Source organism: Polypterus senegalus, chromosome 16, assembly GCF_016835505.1.
Source record: "Polypterus senegalus isolate Bchr_013 chromosome 16, ASM1683550v1, whole genome shotgun sequence".
NCBI lineage: Eukaryota > Metazoa > Chordata > Cladistia > Polypteriformes > Polypteridae > Polypterus > Polypterus senegalus.
The window spans coordinates 41,757,742-41,779,023 of NC_053169.1; the positions used below are offsets into that span (position 1 = coordinate 41,757,742).

General features: G+C 39.8%; 1 protein-coding gene across 2 annotated transcripts in view; it reads right to left on the reverse strand.

Annotated features, from left to right (window-relative positions):
• Positions 1-21,282, reverse strand: part of ttc7a (tetratricopeptide repeat domain 7A) — a 450,183-nt gene that overhangs the window by 388,333 nt on the left and 40,568 nt on the right. For both annotated transcript variants that reach the window (XM_039737925.1, XM_039737924.1), the window contains exons 2-3: positions 17,823-17,986; positions 9,095-9,263 (exon numbers count right to left, since the gene is read on the reverse strand). In XM_039737925.1, coding sequence (XP_039593859.1) covers positions 9,095-9,263; positions 17,823-17,986 — 333 coding nt within the window. The remainder of the gene's footprint in view (positions 1-9,094; positions 9,264-17,822; positions 17,987-21,282) is intronic.

Consider the following 21,282-nt stretch of genomic DNA (forward strand, 5'->3'; position numbering starts at 1 on the left):
CAAAAGCCCCGACTTGCTCTAGTCTATTATCAGAGAAGGTGGCTGCTGTGATCATCACAAATTGAATATATGGATATATATTTATTTATAGTGTGGTCTTTCATGCTGCCCCTCATCCCCTGGCACAGCTTCAGCCACAGGAAACCCCTCTTTTAAACAGCATTCTAAGACACACAGCCTCAGAATGGCAGCTGTTGGTTCAGCTGCTGCCACGCCACGTACAGCACTCATCGCATGTGTCTGCGAGTCTTTAAAGCCAGGTCTCTCATCTGTGGTCCTGCTCACTCACTTGTCTGCCCTGACTGCCTCAAAATTGGTCCCAGCCCTTGCTGCGCCTTTCCCTCCTCTCAAAGAAGACACCTCCACATCTCTCCACATCATTCAGGGTCCTAGGGCCTCTCTTGTGTCCTCTCCTCTTCAGCTCACCTCACATGTTTAGGTTTAGGTTTAGGTCTGGGGACTGAGGCAGACATGGCAGAGGTTTGATTTGCCCAGTGGGGACTGGGTGGTCTCGTGGCCTTGGAACCCCTGCACATTTTTTTTTGTTTGCTTTTTCTTTCCTCCTGGCCATCAAACCCTACTTTATTCTTTGTTACTTAGCATTGCCTCATCTTATTTTTATATTTTTCTTTTTTCTTTCTTCATCTTGTAAAGCACTTTGAGCTACATTATTTGTATGAAAATATACAATATAAATAAATATTGCTATTGATTTTGTTTTCCTTTAACCACTTTTGTGTTGCTGTGGACATACATTTTGGGTCATTGCCCTGATTGAAGATTGAACAATGACCCAGTTTTTGTTTCTTGGCAAAAGCATTCAGATTAAAATTTAAAATCTACTGGTATTTCATTGAGTCCATAATGTCATGTACCCTAACAAATTTCCAAGGGCCTTTAGAAGAAAAAAGACATCACAGAATGTCCTCCAAACCTGACAGTGGGGATCAAGATTTTTTGATATAACCAGTCTTCTTTTTACAACAAACACACCTTGCAATAAAGATCCATTTTCATTTTTTCTGAACATAGAATACTGTTCGGGTGGCGCAGTGGTAGCACTGCTGCCTCGCTTCCCGGGTCCTCCCTGTGTGAAGTTTGCATGTTCTCCCCGTGTCTGTGTGGGTTTCCTCTGGGTGCTTCGGTTTCCTCCCACAGTCCAAAGACATGCAGGTTAGGTGCATTGGCGATCCTACATTGTCCCTAGTGTGTGCTTGGTGTGTGTGTGTGCACCCTGCGGTGGACTTGCGCCCTGCCTGGGGTTTGTTCCTACCTTGCACCCTGTGCTGGCTGGGAGTGGCTCCAGCAGACCCCTGTGACCCTGTGTTAGGATATAACAGGTTGGATAATGACTGCTGCGGTGGGTTGGCACCCTGCCCAGGATTGGCTCCTGCCTTGTGCCCTGTGTTGGCTGGGATTGGCTCCAGCAGACCCCCGTGACCCTGTATTCGGATTCAGCGGGTTAGAAAATGGATGGATGGATGGATAATGACTGACTGAATGAGAATACATTCCAATCAAAGTTCCAGCAGGGTTTGGCAAACTCCAGGTGTTACGTTTGTGGTTAAACGAAATGATAAGGCTTTTATCTGGCATACTTGCCAAGTAATCTACTGGCAAGGAGGTGGCATTTGATGGTAGTTTTGGAAACTTGGTGAGCCCAAGATGCTCTCCTTTTTCAGTGATCCTTGGGGGAATTTTTGGCCTCTTGTACCATCCAGAGCAGTGCGTGTCTGTTTGGGCAAAATAAACTTAGGTGGTCTTCCAGGCAAGTTGGTAACAATTCCAGTTGATCTGAACTTTTTCATTATTGACCTACTGTAGATATGGGAATTTTCAGGTGATTAGCAATATTTTTACAGCCATTCCCTGACTTACAAAGGTCTCATTTGAATTGTGCGTAATCTTATCTTTCTTATTTTGATTAATTAACCTGCACGTTTCACTCCTTTTGTCCAATGAAATCCCATAATGGTGCGTAGTTCAACAGTGGCGCAATACTGCAACAGACAGTCCATGTTCATTGACCTTGGCTTCAACTAGGCTAGCGGCAGAGCACTGCATTGTGCAAATCGTGCTGCAGTGCGTCAGCTTCTAACCATTGTGGTTTGTTCCTAATTTTCAAGTTGACTTTACTGTCGTATAATATGGAAGCAGTCTGAAGGTCATGATCATATGATACTTCATACGCGTATTGAAAAGAGTACTTTAAATCATGAGTAGGAATATTGTGAAAATACACACTAAGCAATACTGCATTGTTTTGATTACTAAAACCTGTTGACCAGGGCCTTAAATATATAAAGATGACAACATATTTTAGGAAAAACCCAGTGATACTGATCAAACACATTCATAATAAAACTATTAATGTAACTAACTTCTTTTTCAGTAATGGCCTTTCTGCAGTGAGTATTGATTAGCCAGTTACACTTTAGCTCAGTTAGCTAATCACACCTTCCAAAAATAAATTATTTTTCTTTGTTTGCTAGTTTTGGAACATTTTTTGAAAAAACAAAACACTAACTCTATAAATAGATGGTGCGATTTACACACACATTTCTATTTTTTTTTCCAGTGAGCAACAGAATTTTCTTTGCCAGAGACACACAATCTTACAGTTTTTTGTGCCATTCCTCAAAACAGTTTCTGTGGCATGTCACAAGTAATTGGAGTAGATTGCTTAACAATAATGGAAACTATCAGCGATAATGAAATCCCATTCCAACCATTCTTGCAAACCGTCACACTCTCAGAAACTTCATTTGCTGTGCGATTTCAACTAAAGAGAGTGTCCGGCTGCATGAGTTTTATCAAATGAGAGCTTACCTTAGTTAACCTACAAACCAGAAAATGGCAAGTGCACGTACAGTGGATTGTAGTGGTTGTAGATTTCATTTTTATTTGACAAGTTAGCAATTTTTTCCCATATATCTACATTCAATAACCCATAATGACAAAGTAAAAACATGTTTTTGGACACATAGAGACACAGACGCTTATCCTTTTATTAAAGTGGATTACCACATGAATACAGATCCTTGAGAATAGGATGGCCGACTCCTGCAAACTCAGTGCTAAGTGGGTAATGTAACAATATGTTTTTTAGTCTAATTCACCTAACTTTCATATTAATTAACAACATGCACATTGGAAAGTGACGTGTTTTTGTTATATATTTATTATTACAGTATGCAGAACTTACCAAGCTTTGCCAGTGAAGCTCCCAACTGCTTCAATTTAAAGAAAAAAGAAAAAACTTTCTTTCGAAAGATGGGGAGAAAGAAAACTCAGCAAGAGCTGATGGCCAAGTAGGATTGACAGAAAGAGTTGAAATGAATATAAGAGCTGGAAAAAACAAGAGTGGCACATGGTGGAAGATATCAGAAGAGTCAGCAGAAAGCTAGAAGATCATTTTGAGGAACAAGAAGAAAAGTCAAGTTTAAGTATAGATCGAGACAAATAAAGGCAAACAGTGAACAAGCTTCGTCTTTAAAAACTATTACAGGAAGTTTAAAAGAAAAGCCACCTTGAATAAGTAAAACAATAAAATGTCAGGAAATATTCAACATGATAAAAATGGAAGATCATTTTTTAAAGTAGGGCATAGGAGTAAATATATAGAAGATGGGGGACTGCCAGGAGGAGATGATGACAGTTTTACACAAGTATAAGAAACAGAGGTTTAAACTTGTGAAAACTACAAATCACCAGGCTGAGGTGGTCTCCCATCAGAATCTCCTATTTATAGGGTCAGGAGTTTCACATGTTCAGAGTACAGTTAAATTTCTGCTTGTTTGTGATAATCAACATGCAAAATTTTACCCCTCACCAGGGCCATATTTACAGTTCCAGGGAATAAGTGAAATGTTACAAGACAAGGAATTGATCTTCCTATTGAGATAATAATTTGAATTACTCACTAACCCCCGTGTTTGGTTTTCCAGATACACACTTTTAAGATTTTTTTTCTTTGAATTGTTGCTATTTCATTAGTTTCACTTTTATTTCAGAACTTCTGTAAAAACAATATTTGTAATCTTGCAAGTCCCAATATGCTGAATCTTTTTAATGAGGTCAGTGAGACATGTGTTTAATGACTTTGTATCATAATTTAGGATAGGTTTCTCTGTTTGGAATTTCAGCACAGACAAAATGATCTACATCATCAGCAGTTAAAACAATTTTTTTTACAAAGTAACCAATAAATGCATGTGCAGTAAACTCCGTTTTTGTAATTCTCAAGATGCTTTATTTGACACATGCATAGTTATACAGGACAACATGCAGTGAAATGCATCCTGATCCACTTATCCAAAACTGTGCAAAGTTAGGAGAATACCAGTTAGATTAACAAAAAGTCATAGATTGAAAGATAACAGTATAGTAGAACATAATAAATAACAAAAATATGTGAATAAAGTAGAATTAAGTGTTAAGGTGCAATAGTGTAGTGATGACTGTACAAAAATCCAAGTTAGACTGGTGCATAGTTAAATGAGGCAGTTTGTTTGCACTACTGCGATCTTTACATTGTTTTTTTTTATATTTTCTAATTTTCCTACTTTCATATTCTTTAACTTTCTCCACATGTGTATAGTGACCAATGTTTTTTTTGTTTTTTAGAGCCTTTCGAATTAAACTGCTTTCATAATCTCTAACCTGCTCTGCATGTGTTTAGCGCCAGCGTTTGTGAACATCTTTATGAAGTTCTACTTTGTCTTTTACTTTGTCTTTTAATTCTGAGCTGGATTGGACGGGCTTTTTTTTCAGTTCCACTTGTTCCGGGCTGAATATTCCATTCCTTAGATTCTGAATTTGCACCTCAATTATTCTTTTTCTTTTTTACTCTTTTTTCTCTCCAACGCTTTTGAGTCTCTTTTCTCCACGCTGCTTTCTTCTTCGCTTAGATGTTGACATTTCATTTATAACGTATTGCCCTTATACGCTTTATATGCACCGAGACCCTGGATCTGTGTGTGCTCAAAACCTCCTTTACACGACTGAATATTTTGCTGCCTCTTGGCTTATTTGATATCGATTGTAAGTAGGGCGTGTCTTGCAAGAATCTCATGTTCCATGTCATCGCGAGACGGTCTTGGGTTAATCTCTTGGCACAAAGTCTCATGTTTAAGGTCCCCACAAGACGCTCCGTGGCCATCTCGCGGTTTCTTTTAAATGTGTTCCGTGATGTTCATGTGAAGATCATGTCTCGACGCCCTTGTGTTTCTCTCCAGGATTTTTTTTATAATAGAGAGATTTAAACAGAAACTACATACAGGTATCTCTAGCAAATCAATAGAAAGTGATTTAGGGGTAAGGTAAGAATGAGCCCATCTGCTCTACTTTTACATGTTAAATGGGAACCTTGGTGTTGCTAAATAAGAAAAGTCAAAAAAATGAATGATGTGGATATGTTTTCTAAATTACCTTCTTGAGACAAATAATGTACTATCTATCAGTTAATTTATCTATTACAAGGAATGGTGGGCAACAGACCAAAGTCCTCATAGAAAAGGACAATAAGTCCATACAATTTAGTGATAGAGGTGGGAAGTGATAAAGCAATAAATCATAAAAACTATGCCATATAAAATAATATACATACGGAAGTGAAGGTCAGTGATACAATTTGCATACTTTTAGTTAGTAATACCACAAAGGGAGAAAATGAGTCACGTATCTTAAAATAGTTTTTTATTTATAAGCTTTCGACAACCTACCAGATGACATCATCAGAAGATGATTAGACGTACAGGAATAAAATGTACCCCTGCCCCAACGCCCCATTTGCTATAAATTACCTTTTATTCCTGTATGTTGAATCATTTTCTTCTGATGATGACACCTGGTAGGCTTTCGAAATCTTACGAATAAAAAACTATTTTAAGATATACACACAAATATATATATATATATATATATATATATATATATATATATATATATATATATATATATCAAGAGAGAGAGAGAAAGAGAGAGACTGACTTACAGCTCCACTGAGGACCAGCTATTTGGCTCTATGGCCATAATCAGTTACAAATATACAGGTTATTGCAATGGAGGGTCTGAGGGACTGCTGTGGGTCACTGGTAAGCATACTCATACTTTTAGTATGGTGTGGCACAAAACCGACCTTCAAGTCTTGGAGTCCGCACACTAAGTCTGTTAGAAAGTTTAATGAGGTCACGCCGTCAACTGGAAGTGGTTGCCTGTTAACGACAGACTTTTTCTTTCCACCATATTGGTTTTATCTACAGCATGTTTGTTTGTTTATTGTTTCAGTTGTTTTTTTAAGTTAAATAAATATAAAATACTGGAATTCAATAGTCTCATATCGCCAGTCATCTGACCATGACTCCTGCGCTCGGCTTTCTGTTAACTAAACCCTGCAAATTAGCTCATTTCCAGAGGTCCCTGACACCCCTCTTTTGCAGTCCATGTAAGGATGTATTTCTAAACCACTGGGTCACACCACCAGTGGTTTGCAGGTAGCCATCACTAGTTTGTGTGTGGGATGCAGTGGCTAGCCTAAACTAGTGTTTCTCAACCACTGGGTCATCACCCATGTTGCCGTCTTTCGCGAGTGGGTAGTGAGTGAGTTCCAGTGGGCTGCCTAAGTGATTGGCAGTGCTGCACAACAGGTTTCCCTGTTTCTAAATGAGCTCATTTTCCCAAATGACTCTCCGATCATGCTTGTGGGAAGTGGTTTGCAGTAGCTGCTAGTAGGGCATCAATGAATTTAAAAAGGCAAAACTGTGTTGCAAGACCATAAAGTTTGAGAAACACTGGTGTAAGGAATGTGGTGTGGGTCGCATACATAAGAATTAGCCATGAGGAGCAGAGCCGATAAAAAGAAACCTTAAATGGCCTTCCAAGAATCAGAAAACATAAGAGAACCTGTGAAATAATAAAATTAATTATCAAAGATTTATTACTGTGGCTGTTTTTGGTAATGTTAAGAACATTATTACTATGCTGTTTTCCTTTTACCCTGCTCCCAAGTACGTATCACTTCAATTCGGTTGGCTGTAAATCAGTAAATGCACTGAGAATACACTTGACTTATAGTTTTCATATTCTTTCTGTGTACATTTAGCATTCTTTGCTCAGAGGTTGATGCACTTGATGCTTCCTGAGCAGCTCTTCTTTTCTCCACTCCAGCGGCCTGCTTCTTCTCTTCTTTCGTCGGCATCTTTTCATGTTCAAACTGATTAAGTCAGTGTTTGTGTTGCAATTACTTAGTACTTTCCTTAGTTTTTCACTTAAGCTGGCAATTAAGTCTTCAATCTGCCTCAACAATGATTTAAGATATGCAGAGGCAGATGGAAAGAGTACTTTGAGAGGCTGATGAATGAAGAGAACGAGAGAGAGAAGAGGTTGGAGGATGTGGAGATAGTGAATCAGGAAGTGCAACAGATTAGCAAGGAGGAAGTAAGGACAGCTATGAAGAGGATGAAGAATGGAAAGGCCATTGGTCCAGATGACATACCAATGGAAGCATGGCGGTGTTAAGGAGAGACGGCAGTGGAGTTTTTAACCAGATTGTTTAATGGAATCTTGGAAAGTGAGAGGATGCCTGAGGAGTGGAGAAGAAGTGTACTGGTATCGATATTTAAGAATAAGGGGAATGTGCAGGACTGCAGTAACCACAGGGGAATACAATTGATGAGCCACAGCATGAAGTTATAGGAAAGAGTAGTGGAAGCTAGGTTAAGAAGTGAGGTGATGATTAGTGAGCAGCAGTATGATTTCATGACAAGAAAGAGCACCACAGATGCAATGTTTGCTCTGAGGATGTTGATGGAGAAGTTTGGAGAAGGCCAGAAGGATTTGCATTGTGTCTTTATGGACCTGGAGGAAGCATATGACAGGGTGCCTCGAGAGGAGCTGTGGTATTGTATGAGGAAGTCAGGAGTGGCAGAGAAGTACATAAGAGTTGCACAGGATATGTATGAGGGAAGTGTGACAGTGGTGAGGTCTGTGGTAGGAGTGATGTATGCATTCAATGTGGAGGTGGGATTACATCAAGAATTGGCTCTGAGCCCTTTCTTTTTTGCAATGGTGATGGACAGGTTGACAGATGAGATTAGACAGGAGTCCCCGTGGACTATGATGTTTGCTGATGACATTGTGATCTGTAGCAATAGTAGGGAGCAGGTTGAGGAGACCCTGGAGAGGTGGAGATATGCTTTAGAGAGGAGAGGAATGAAGGTCAGTAGGAACAAGACAGAAAACATGTGTGTGAATGAGAGGGAGCTCAGTGGAATGGTGAGGATGCAGGGAGTATAGCTGGTGAAGGTGGATGAGTTTAAATACTTGGGATCAACAGTACAGAATAATGGGGATTGTGAAAGAGAGGCGAAAAAGAGTGTGCAGGCAGGGTGGAATGGGTAGAGAAGAGTGTCAGGAGTGATTTGTGACAGATGGTATCAGCAAGAGTGAAATGGAAGGTCTACAGGACGGTAGTGAGACCAGCTATGTTATATGGGTTGGAGACGGTGGCACTGACCAGAAAGCAGGAGACAGAGCTGGAGGTGGCAGAGTTAAAGATGCTAAGATTTTCATTGGTTGTGAAGAGGATGGACAGGATTAGATATGAGTATATTAGAGGGTCAGCTCAAGTTGGACAGTTGGGAGACAAAGTCAGGGAGGCGAGATTACATTGGTTTGGACATGTGCAGAGGAGAGATGCTGGGTATATTGGGAGAAGGATGCTAACGATAGAGCTGCCAGGGAAGAGAAAAAGAGGAAGACCTAAGCGAAGGTTTATGGATGTGGTGAGAGAGGACATGCAGGTGATGGGTGTAACAGAATAAGATACAGAGGACAGAAAGATATGGAAGAAGATGATCCGCTGTGGCCACCCCTAATGGTAGCAGCCGAAAGAAGAAGAAGAGGCAGAGGACATGATGGCAAAGGAGGGAGGGAATGAGAACGGCGCCCATATGCATGCGCCACACTGCTGAGACTTGATTCTACAATAAAATAAAATAAATATATATACTGTATATATATATTCATATATAGTATATACTAATGTATATCCATTCAAATAAAATGATTAAACGTTTATAAGTCACGTACATACCTTTAATCACCAGAGCCTCAGCTATGAGTCTGATCCAGTAGAGGGGCTCACTGTCGATGGAGAGGTTCTCTACACCCACCCTAGCATACATGCTCTGCGCGTCCCTGTATGAACCCTCCACGTAGTGCAGCTTGGCCAGGATGAGCATGGCCTCTGTCAGGTACTTTGGCTATAAGCAAATAAAACAAGAGATGTTTATTTTTAAAAAGCATTAATAACCACACAACTGAGGAAACTGCACAATGCAGAAGAACAGGATTTCAATAGGCAGTTAAAAGAATGTACATCAAGATTTAAATATAAGAACATGGTGGCATTGCGGAATTGCTTCTAATTTCTATACAACAGGCAAAACCAAATCACATTTAGGCAAAGGCAACAAAAGTAAATTATTAAATTAATTTTAACTTCACATATATATGTTAATACATTTTTTAGGTTTTTAAGGCTCCGAATGACCCAATGATGGCACTGGACCTCAAAGTAAAGAAAACAGAGCAAAAGAGAAGGCAGCAAACCTCCAACGACACAGGAGAAATGAATCCTTGGGGGCCTAAAGTTTTTGGGAGCCATGAAAGTTCAAATCTAGTGAAAGTGGGCAAAAGGACCCCGCTATGCATTCTTTAACATACTACAGTGTAATGGTACGAGTTAATTTTGTGTTGTACATTTTTTGATGGGCTGCCCCCTACCCAGTGCTCTGCCAGTATAAGCTGTGGCCTTCTGCAGCCCTATACTGGATTAGGTGCTTCTGAAAATGGAGTGAGTTATTGCACGTAATTAAAGTGCAATCATACGATGGGAGGAATGGATGGACAGTCTCTGTTCATAATCAGTTTTTAAGTGCTACTCACCACAAGGTCCTGTTCTATCAGAAACTTTGTTATGTCAGTTCTTCATGAAAACATTAGTATGAAACTTTTATTCAGCCATCACTACCAACTACATGGGATAAATAACATATATGGGTGATGCTTTTTTTTAAAAACTGGGCACTCTTCAGACTTTTCTCAGCTCACAGCATGGATCGGTGAAATTAAACACTGAATGAAGTATAACTGTTTAATCTTATATTACAACAAAACAGAAGTCAGGACACTAAAGCTCAGCTTAAGGAAATGAGCTCCATTTTAAAACTTTAACTCTCAGTGATGACCACTATCAGACCATCATCTTCTGCAAAGAATCTTAGCATCATTTTCATTCCTCCCTTTATTATTTCATTTACTCAGATCACATTAAGAAACAATCATACTACGACTCCTTAACATGTTTGTTCCTTCCTCTCCTGTTTCTGATACTGTAAAGATTGTCCATTGTGAAGGACCAACCGGTGCCCCTGCCAGGATGGCTCCTGCTCCCTCTCCTGCCAGGAGGTCATGGGAAAGGAAGGCCAGCTGAGGAGCGGTGATATTCCCTGTCAGTGTCAGACGCTCCCACAGCAGCTTCACCAAGAAATCACGGAGGGATGCTCTGGTTGTGCTAAGGCAACAGAAACATAAGGACAGTAGTTGACTACCTGCTTATGGGTAAACAGCACTTTACATAACCCCCACATACATAAGGTGGCAGCATCCCATCTGGGAACCCCCAGTATGACTGCTCACAAGGTAGCATGGGAGTTGTGGATCTGTGGGGGCCACCAGGAGGGGCTGTCTGATACTGACAGTACAAGAACCATTGGGGACCTGCCTGGCCTAGAAGTAGATTAAGCGTCAAAAGAATTCCTGGGTGCGGAGTTAAAGGAGAGCCTCTCACTTGGTCCTAGTTGTTGGAGTCAAGAGGAGGTAAACAAGGCTCATTGAGAAGAGTGGAAGTAAGATGGAGAAACACAGGGAAGAGAAACTGTGGACTGTCCCAATGTATATTATGAGGAGAAGAACTGTCGAGAAGTATTTCCTTATTGATAAACTATTATTTGCACCCAGGACTGGGTGTGGTGCAATTGTGTCTTGGGTTTGGGGAGCTGCTGCACCTCCTACTGGCCACATCATGCCTTTATCATATCCAACCTTGACCTTTCCTTATCGGCAAATGCCTCTTCAAATTTGTTATCTTGGCTCCAGTTGGTTACTCAGAACTACAACAGAGAGAACATCATGCTTGCTGTGTTTCACCTTTACTGGTGACCTGTGCCTGATAGGATTAAATATAAAATTCTACTACTAACCTAGAGAAAAGTCAAGCAAAATGACACCTTTTATTGGCTAACTAAAAAGATTACAATATGCAAGCTTTCGAGGCAACTCAGGCCCCTTCTTCAGGCAAGATGTACAGTAATACAGAAACTGGAGTTCCCTGTGTTTATATACACACTAGGACAAGAAACAACATTGGTAAATCATTAAGTGAGAAATCTTAAATGTAAAAAATTAATAGACTCCTCCAGCCTAGGGTTCATTTAACAAGAGAGAGAAGAACGGTGTATGGTCAAGATCTTTGGATAAGATAACTGTCCAACAAAGTCCTTTGACGTTTCTGATTAATTTTTTCATTACAATGTGGGTCTGTAGTCAGGTTGTCTGTGTCAGTCTGAGAGATGCAAACAATCCTCTGGCCATAAAACTCTTGTCTCTATTCAAACCATGTTGTAATGTACTGTATTAAATTTTAGCATGAGTTTCACTTCCCATTCTTTTCTCTCTTGCTGTGTTCTGAAGATGCCCATAAGCACTGTGACTTTAAAGTCCCTCTCACAGAGTCCATGGCTGCTGAAGTGAGCTGTTACAGGAACATCTGTGTTGCGATGCTTGATGTGGAACCTGTGTAAATTCATTCTCTGGCGCAGTGTTTGTCCAGTTTCTCCCACATAGAGTTCAGTGTCAGGACATTTCATACAGAGAATGAGGTAGACCAAATTAGATGATCTGCAGGATAATGATCCCTTTATGCGATGTTCTAGTTGGCAGTGTGGCATTACTACATGATCTGTATTATAAATGTGGGCACATGTTTTACATCTTTTCTGTAGGGAGGGAGTTGTGCCATTTTCTGTTGGTTCGCTTGGAGAGCTTTGGACAATTAGTTGCTGAAGGTTTGGTGGATGTCTCTATGCCAGGAGGGAAGGTTCAGGAAATACATTTTTCAGTGTTTGGTCATTGTTTAGCATTGGCTGAAGTTTATTTATAATGTTTCAAAGTGTTTCAAGATGTGGGTTGTAGGTGACAACAAAGTGGATGTGGCTCTTGTTGTCTTTTTTTTTATATTCCAGATGGTTACCTCTGAGTATGGCAGTAGCTCTTCTTTCTTGAGTGTCTGTTGTTTTGGGGGTATAACCTTGTCTGATGAAATCTTGTCTGAGCTCCTGCAGTTGTTTATCCCAGTCTGTCGGGTCTGAGCAAATACGACTGTATCTTATTGCTTGGCTGAAAATAATGGAGCACCTTATATGCTTGGGGTGGAAGCTGTCACTTCTTAGGTAGGTCCGTCTGTCTGTTGGTTTGTGAAAAACAGAAGTTACTAGGGTGTTGTCTTTCAGTTGAACGGTGGTGTCAAGGAAGCCGACTTCTGTTTTTGAAAAATTCAACTTCAGCTTTATGTTGGGGAGGTAAGAATTATATTCATTATGAAAATGGATGAGGTCCTTCTCACTGGCATTCCAGATTATGAAGATGTCATCTATGTAACAGAGATACAACTTTGGTTTTAAGATGCATATTGACATGAAATCTTCCTCCAATTTTGCCATAAATAGGTTTGCATAGTGAGGTGTAAACCGACAGCCCATTGCAGTCCCCATATGTTGCAAGTAGCAATCTTGTCCAGAAAAAAAATAGATTATGTGTCAGAGTGAATTTTATCATTTCTATTACTGACTTAGAGGGTAAATCATGTTGTCTGAGGTACGTTTCACATGCCAATATGCCATCGTCATGGGGGATGTTTGTGTAAAGTGCCTCAACATCCATTGTGGCCAGTAAGGTTTCCTCAGGTAAGGGGCCTAAAGCAGACAGTTTTTCAAGAAGTACTACTACTAACCTTTAAACCCTTACACCCAACTATGTCAGTAACCTTCTCCATCACTAGGCTCCTATCAACCCATTGAGGTCCACCATTTCTGGCAATCTTGTTGTGCCCCAAACTTACCTGTGCTCTATGGCTGACAGAGACTTCAACTCCTGTACACGCAGACTTTGGGATGCCTTCCCGAATGAGATCAGATGACCCAAGGCATTCTTGGGAAGACGTTTAGCTGACACTGACATTCTCACTCTTTCTTTCGATTTATCCTGTCAAGGTGTTCAGCATGGCATGTGGTGTCACGGATTAGGTGTTTTGTTCACGGGTTCTTGTAGTATTTTTTATTTTATTCTGGTTTAAATATCTGTCTTATTGTATGTTAGTGTGCACCCTCCCCCACCATAACGTACTGTCATATCGGGGGGGTTGGGGGGGAGGCAAAAGCTTCGTCCAAAATTTTGATCTCCAGTTTTCAATGGATCTCGACTTTTTAGGGTCCCTTGACACCAAAAACATCAATATCTTGATTATGGGTGAGTGTCTGTGTGTCACAATTTCTTAAGGACAGTTGAGAGATAAAATGGCTAGACAGAAAAATACCAAACTCGAAACTTAAGTTGGTTATGAGATGACGATGTGCTTATTAGTTTTTGTGCCAAATCATGCAAGAGAAAGAGGCCCTCTAGAGAAACCTTCAAATACCGTAATTCTGCAATTACTTATGAATTCTTCTTGTCAATTGTTATTGTAATGACCTATTTTATGATCAGAAAGATCAGCATCAGAGCAGTAAATAATTACTGAAATGTCATAGAATAGTTCAGATAACTTGGTTCACGGATGCCAAACCTACTGATGCTCACTTCTGAATTTTTTTGTGTACTATTTATGTGTTATTTTTCTCAATCCTCTTTAATTTGTGATGAGCGTACTGGCACTAAAATGGCTGCTTTTGCATCACCCACATGAATGCTATACATTAGTGGTGGATGAAGCGGCGCCCCATCACTAAAGCACTTTGAGTAGTGAGAAAAGCGCTATATAAATGCAAAGAATAATTTTTATTTTTATTATTTCATCTTAATTTGTTTTTCCTAGAATGTAATTAATTCTTCGATATCTTGTAAAGCACTTAGAGCTACATCGTTTGTATGAAAATGTGCTATAGAAATAAATGTTGCTCTTACAATGCACAGCTTTGTGCTTCGTGGATCTATCTTTTATTTATTGTGTATACTGAAATAATTTTGAATCCAGTGTTGTTTGTTCAATCTTTTTCTGAGCTTTTATTTCTATTGTTAATTTTTTATTTTTTTTGTACATGTGAAATGGGCTACATAAATTATTTTTACTACAATCATGCAGCCTTTCCCAGAAGTGCAAGTAATAATACTAATGTGAATCTGGCAAATCAAAATTTAGACTTAACAACAGTTTCTTAAAGCAATACTTCAACCTAAAATATTTTTAATATGTTACATACCCAATAGATTTTTTTAGTGACGGTTGAGAAAATTTTTAATCTTGTGTTTTCATGCAAAATAGAAAGAAAAACGTTTGTTATATACAAAGGACGTTCAAAATGTTTGCGCACTTTTAAATTTTTGTTGGAAAAAGTGAAGATGGGAGGATTAGTAATTGGGTATTAAAAAGTTGGCATGAAGCCGGGAATAATTGCATCGCAAACGAAAGTGACGATGTAGAAAAGTTGTAACGGCCGACCCCTTTACCCAGCCGGCAGCTACACCTCCAAGACCTGTGGCCTGGATAATTTACTGAGAAATAATCTACCTATCAAGCCGTACTTCTAACCAATTAAACTTTTCCCCACAATCGACGGTGTAAATGTAAGTACACAAAAGCAGGATGTAAAATTAAACGGATTAAATGTATTACATGAAACAAGACATGCAAAAAACAGAAAACAGATATAAATATAAATATCCCTCCACCCCAGCAACAACAAGACACCACCAAATATAAATACAACAAAAACCCTCCCTTGCCCCTGTAACATATAACACACGACACGAATAACAAAATGACTGATAAACTGAATGATTGTGAACTTGAGTCCGATTATAAAAATGTCCTGAATACGGATGACTGAACTAGCGGTAAATGCGTTGCTTGATTTTCCCGGCGATTGCAGCAACCTCACCGTGATTCCTCGGCATATGGTGGATGGTGAATTGACCCCGGGGTCTTAGCAGATGGAGGTTGAAAGACAGTCCGGCAAAATGAAAAGCAAACTGGTGAAAAGGCGTGATGTGAAAAAACAGCAAGCAAGTTGAAACGTGGTTGAAACAAAATGGTCTTCTTTCTCCTTCCTTCTTCTTCTCTCCTTCTTGATAACTTAAATAGTCTATGTGACGGCTGTGATTGATTAATTAAGAACAGGTGTTTTCCAGGTTTGCGGCTGTGGTCTCCTTCCATCATCCGTCCTCCTTTACAGGGACGGCATTAACTGCTACACATACAAACAGCAAATGGGACAATGAAACGAGACGCACTCAGAACTGACATTTAACTCTAACTATGTGGCCCCGCTACAAGGTGATGTCATTTGTTTTTGAAATTCTTAATAAATAGAGTTAAAATAAAGTGTGGAAACTTTTTGAATGTCCTTCGTAACAGAACCCAGAGGTTACCAATGCTGTACTGTATAATGGCAAATGATGTGAAAAACATTCATGGAAAAAAATATATTTGTGTATTTGTATAATGCATGTTTCAGTTATCTGGTTGTATGCTCAAAACTGGCAAAACACACACACATTTTTTCACTAAAATATTGTTAAACACATACTTCCAGAAAAGTCAGCACACATCATAAACAAGAACACAAATTCCCATAATACCACATGTCTTGAACTAAAGACCCGCCTCCCCCTCATTCATTGGTCAAGACTCCCGGCATCAATTCAAAAAATCATTCCCATTACGTTTCCTGTTTATCATGTGTTCTAATAATCAAGGAAGTATATATTTAAAAATATTTTAGCATAAATGCATGTGTTTGCACATTTTGAGCATACAACTGGATAATGGACATATGGATTATGTGACACAAGTAAGATTTTTTTTTACACATGGTTTGACATTGCATAGCTTTAGCCGCTATTGGCTTCTATTACATCACAAACATTTCTTCTCTCTATTTTGCATGAAAACATGGGATTAAAATCTTTTTTCAGCCATCACTAAAAGCTTGGGTAAGTAATATGAAAAACACAATTTTTAAGGTAGAATTTTCCTTTAAAGTAATGGGTTGGGAAATAAAATATCTTGCTATGATTCATTGGCATTAAGAATAGGACTGATGGCCATTACACACTCATTGGTTAAATGGAGGAGGATGAGGAGCAGTGCTCACATCATACTCACCGGTAAGGCACCACAAATCAGACTGAGGGACGTTTCCTATGCTTATGATACTGAGCTCACCCCTTCAACAACATTCATTACACAAGTCAGTCAACTATTTCCTCGACTCAGCTCAGCTGAGTTTTTAGCAAGAAGAAAAGACAAAATGTTTTCCGTCTTTCAGCAGTTCCAACAACCTTGACATTTTTGCGGTCTGGCTCAGTTTCAGTTGTTTTTCAAGTTTTGGCAAATCTCTAATTTCTTGTGTTACATTTTCTTTCAGAAGTTCAAATTATTACACATAAAAACATTGCAGTTTTTGGCAATGAGCCAATGTGCTTCTTATATGACCCAGATGTGACACTGAGGGGGCGAAGCTTTATGGGCACCACTGTGTCTACAACTCCTAATCTGGTATTCAAAAAGCAGATTCCTCAAAGAAACACGCAATCATCTCTTCTAAAGCTGTGACACAACACAACCCAAATTCTGATGTGTGATTTACCCAACAGGGCCTAAAATTAGCGGCCTGCTTAGAAAATATCTTTAACCACGTGGCACTGGCTTTGAAAAACAAGAAGCCCTAGAAGATATGAATCGTTGAGAGCCTATCAAGCTTGTCACAGGGTCTATACTCTTACTTTGTGTCTGCAAATCTTCAACCTAAACAGAGTAAACAGGACAGTTGGGCTGGAAACCTGAGAAGAACAGGTCTGACTAAGGATTGTGAATGGATGCAAGAGTGAAGGGTGAATATTTATAACAGCCTTATTCTGGGTTTGATACATTGAAATTTAGAGATTTGCATTGCTGGTGGGGAACCCAAAAGGATCATGTCGTTAGGGATGTTGAAGTCTGGAGGACCTCCGTACCCAAAGAACACCAGGTGTGGAAGATACCCAATCTATGGTGCCAATTCATTCCAATTTGATCCTATTTTCTCCATCGACTGACAGGCATTGATATACAGGGATTGGCTCGCCCGTGCACCTAGCAATTGGCCCGAGTTCCATTACTGCAAGAGTCTTCATAAAGTTTCATTTTTGGGTCCAAAGACCTGCCTCTCTGCCCAAAAGTAGTGATATCAAGTTCCAAGATCTCTTAAAATGGACAAACGCACACCTTGCGATTGGCCGATGTTCCGTTTTTGTACGATTTTTACAAGGTTCGATTGGCCAAAGTTCCATTTTCGGTTCCAAAGACCAGCCTCCCCACCTAAAACTGACAGGCAGTGCGGTGCAGTGGTTAAGACTTTGGACTTCAAACCTCGAGATTGTAGGTTCAAATCCTACTGCTGACACTGTAGGAAACCAAAAGAAATGTAACTAATGGTACTGTAAATTTTATAAGTCACCTTGGACAAAGGTGTCAGCCAAATAAGTATATTTAAGTCGATCCTTACTTGCAGCTTGCCTCGGTTCATCAGGGAGGTTAGATATGTCTTCGCCTCCTGCAGTTTGGGGAGCTTGGCAGCCACTAATACATTAGAACCTTTGAGCTGAGTGGCATTTTCCTGCAGGCACTGCTCCAAGATCGACTCAGCCAGTAGCAGATCTCCAAAGTCATCTGAAAGACACACGGAGAGAGAAAAGCAAATAAAGTAGGTCAGAGATCAACAGCCACTTCCATATTAAATCAACATTCCTCTAACTTAGTCAATGAGTCAGATTTATTTATAAAAGCAGATTTAAAACAACAGATGTTACGCCAAAGTAATGTACAAAGATGCACAAAAATAAACACAGTAAAAACAATCAAACAGAAAAAGATTAATAAAAAACAACCAATTAAGACTATCCCCCATGATCCATTACACACGGTGAAAGATGGAGGTGAAGAAGCGGGTCTTAAGCCGAGTTTTAAAAACCGCGATAGAGAATAGATAGATAGATAGATAGATAGATAGATAGATAGATAGATAGATAGATAGATAGATAGATAGATAGATAGATAGATAGATAGATACTTTATTAATCCCAAGGGGAAATTCATGTAATCCAGCAGCAGTACACTGATACAAAAAACAATATTAAATTAAAGAGTAATAAAAATGCATGTAAAAACAGACAATAACTGAATAATGTTAGCATTTACTCCCCCGGGTGGAAGAATTGCATAGTGTGGAGGAGGAACAACCTCCTCAGTCTGTCAGTGGAGCAGGATGGTGACACCAGTCTGTCACTGAAGCTACTCCTCTGCCTGGAGATGATCCTGTTCAGTGGATGCAGTGGATTCTTCATGATTGACAGGAGTTTGCTTAGTGCCCATCACTCTGCTACAGATGTTAAACTGTCCAGCTTTATTCCTACAATAGAGCCTGCCTTCCTAACAAGTTTGTCCAGGCGTGAGACGTCCTTCTTCTTTATGCTGCCTCCCCAGCACACAACCGCATAGAAGAGGGCACTCGCCACAACCGTCTGGTAGAACATCTGCAGCATCTTATTACAGTTGTTGAAGGACGCCAACCTTCTAAGAAAGTATAGTCGGCTCTGACCTTTCTTACACAAAGCATCAGTATTGGCAGAGCAGTCCAATTTGTCATCCAGCTGCACTCCCAGGTATTTATAGGTCTGTACCCTCTGCACACAGTCTCCTCTGATGATCACGGGTTCCATGAGGGGCCTGGGCCTCCTAAAATCCACCACCAGTTCCTTGGTCTTGCTGGTGTTCAGGTGTAAGTGGTTTGAGTCGCACCTTTAACAAAGTCTTTGATTAGCTTCCTATACTCCTCCTCCTTCCCACTCCTGATGCAGCCTACAATAGCAGTGTCATCAGCAAACTTTTGTGCGAATCGTATTGGAAGTCTGATGTATATAGGCTGAACAGGACCGGAGAAAGTACAGTCCCCTGCGGCAGTGAATGAAGACCTGATGGGAAAAGGCAGGCCATTCCAAAGCCTAGAAGTTACAACTGCAAAAGCTCTGTCTCCCCTAGACGTCAGCCGAGATCTTGAAACTATGAGGAGTTGTTGTCCAGTTGACATCAAAGCCCACGGTGCCGAGCAGGAGTGAAGGAGACTGTTGATGTATTTGGGAGCAAAACCATGCAAGGCTTTAACAACAAACAAAAGTTTAAAATCAATACAAATTCTTATCGGTAGCTAGTGGAGGGAGGCTAGTACAGGGGAGATGTAATCCTTTTGTCTGCTGCTCATTAAAAATCTAGCTGCTGTGTTTTGAACCAACTGAAGGTGCGACAGAGCAGATTTGGGCAATCCCACACATAAGGAATTCTAATAGTCTACCTGAGATGTGATAAAGGCGTGAAGGATTGTTTCCAAGTCCTTGTGTGACAGAAAAGATTTTAGTTTTGAAATTTGCTTCAATTGGTAAAAAGTGGGCTTTAGTACTGAAGAAATTTGTTTGTCAAAACTTAATGACAACTCAAAGGTGATACCCAGGTTCCTGACATCATTATGAATCATCACTGACAAACAGCCTAACAGATGAGGTAGGACCAAAAATAATGACCTCTGTTTTATTTTTATGTAATTGTAAGACGTATTGCACCATCTAGTATTTAATATCAGCAAGGCACATGATGTCAGGACTAACTATGAGGTATAGCTGCACATCATCAATGATTAATGACATTGTGTTTTTGTAAGATGATCCTCAGGGGGAGCAGATGAAGGAAAAATAAGAGAGGGGCCAAAATGGAGCCTTGTGGAACACCTTGTATGAGAGGTGCTGGCTGAGAGAAGTTAACAGACTTAGATCAACCATTAAGGTAGAACTCAAACCATTTCAATGCACAAACATGAATGCCGACTTCATCCTCAAGCCATTTGAACAGAACCCCATGGTCCAACATCTGAAATGCAGCATTAAGATCTAATAAATCTATGATTGTACAAGAACCTAAATCCATGGTTAATAGAATATCATTTGTCACTTTCAACAAAGCAGATTCTGCACTATGAAGTTTTTAAAAACCTGATTTAAAAAATATTGCATAGATTGTTATCCTCCAGATATGAAAGTAACTGCAGAGAAACAACTTTCTCCAACGTTTCGGACAAAAACTGGAACTTAGAGACCAGCCGGTAGATTGAAAGAACTGTAGGATTAAGAGTTTCCTTCTTCGGCAGTGGTTGAACAATTTCATATTTAACGTTGTCTGGTATTATATCTGATTTTAGGCAGTCGTTAATAATAGCCAAAACATTTGGACTAATGACTCTAAAAGTATCTTTAAATGGTGTGAGGGTAAAATATCTAGCAGATAATTGGAAGGTTTCATATGCAGGACTATATCAGCTAGCTGAGAAGAGGAAACTGGCTGTGCTCTGGCATAAAAGGAGCTGGTATCGTCACAAAATGATCACCACTGGATCAAATGGCTTGGATTTTATTTATAAAAAAATTGACAAATAGTCCACAGATCTCAGGTGTACTCTCAAGGAAGCTGCTGACAGGTGGGTTTAAGAGAGTGTTAATGGTGCTAAAGAATGAAACAAGATAAAAAAATGAGATTTTTCTGCTGCTCACAGCTTCTTGGTAGGACTTCAAACGAGTTCTGAGAATTTTAGAAGTTTATCCTTCTTCCACCTATGATCAGCCTGCCTGCATTCCTGCCTGAGAGAACCAGTGGTGCCATTTAACCAGGCTGAACACTTGCTTTAACCTTGGCTCTCCTTAACTGTAAGGGTGTGATCAGAACCAGTGTGTCCTTGCAGGCGAAATCTAGAAGCTTAACCAGACTGTGAATATCAGAGCAAACAGAAAGGGCTTCTGTCAACAAGGATAAGTGAGTGTCTGAGAAAAGATCACAAAACTGCAGCACTGTATCAGCATTTATAGAATGTGAGCAGCGTTGTGGTTCAGTAGAGTTGATCGGCAGGTGTAAAAATGTAGTTACGA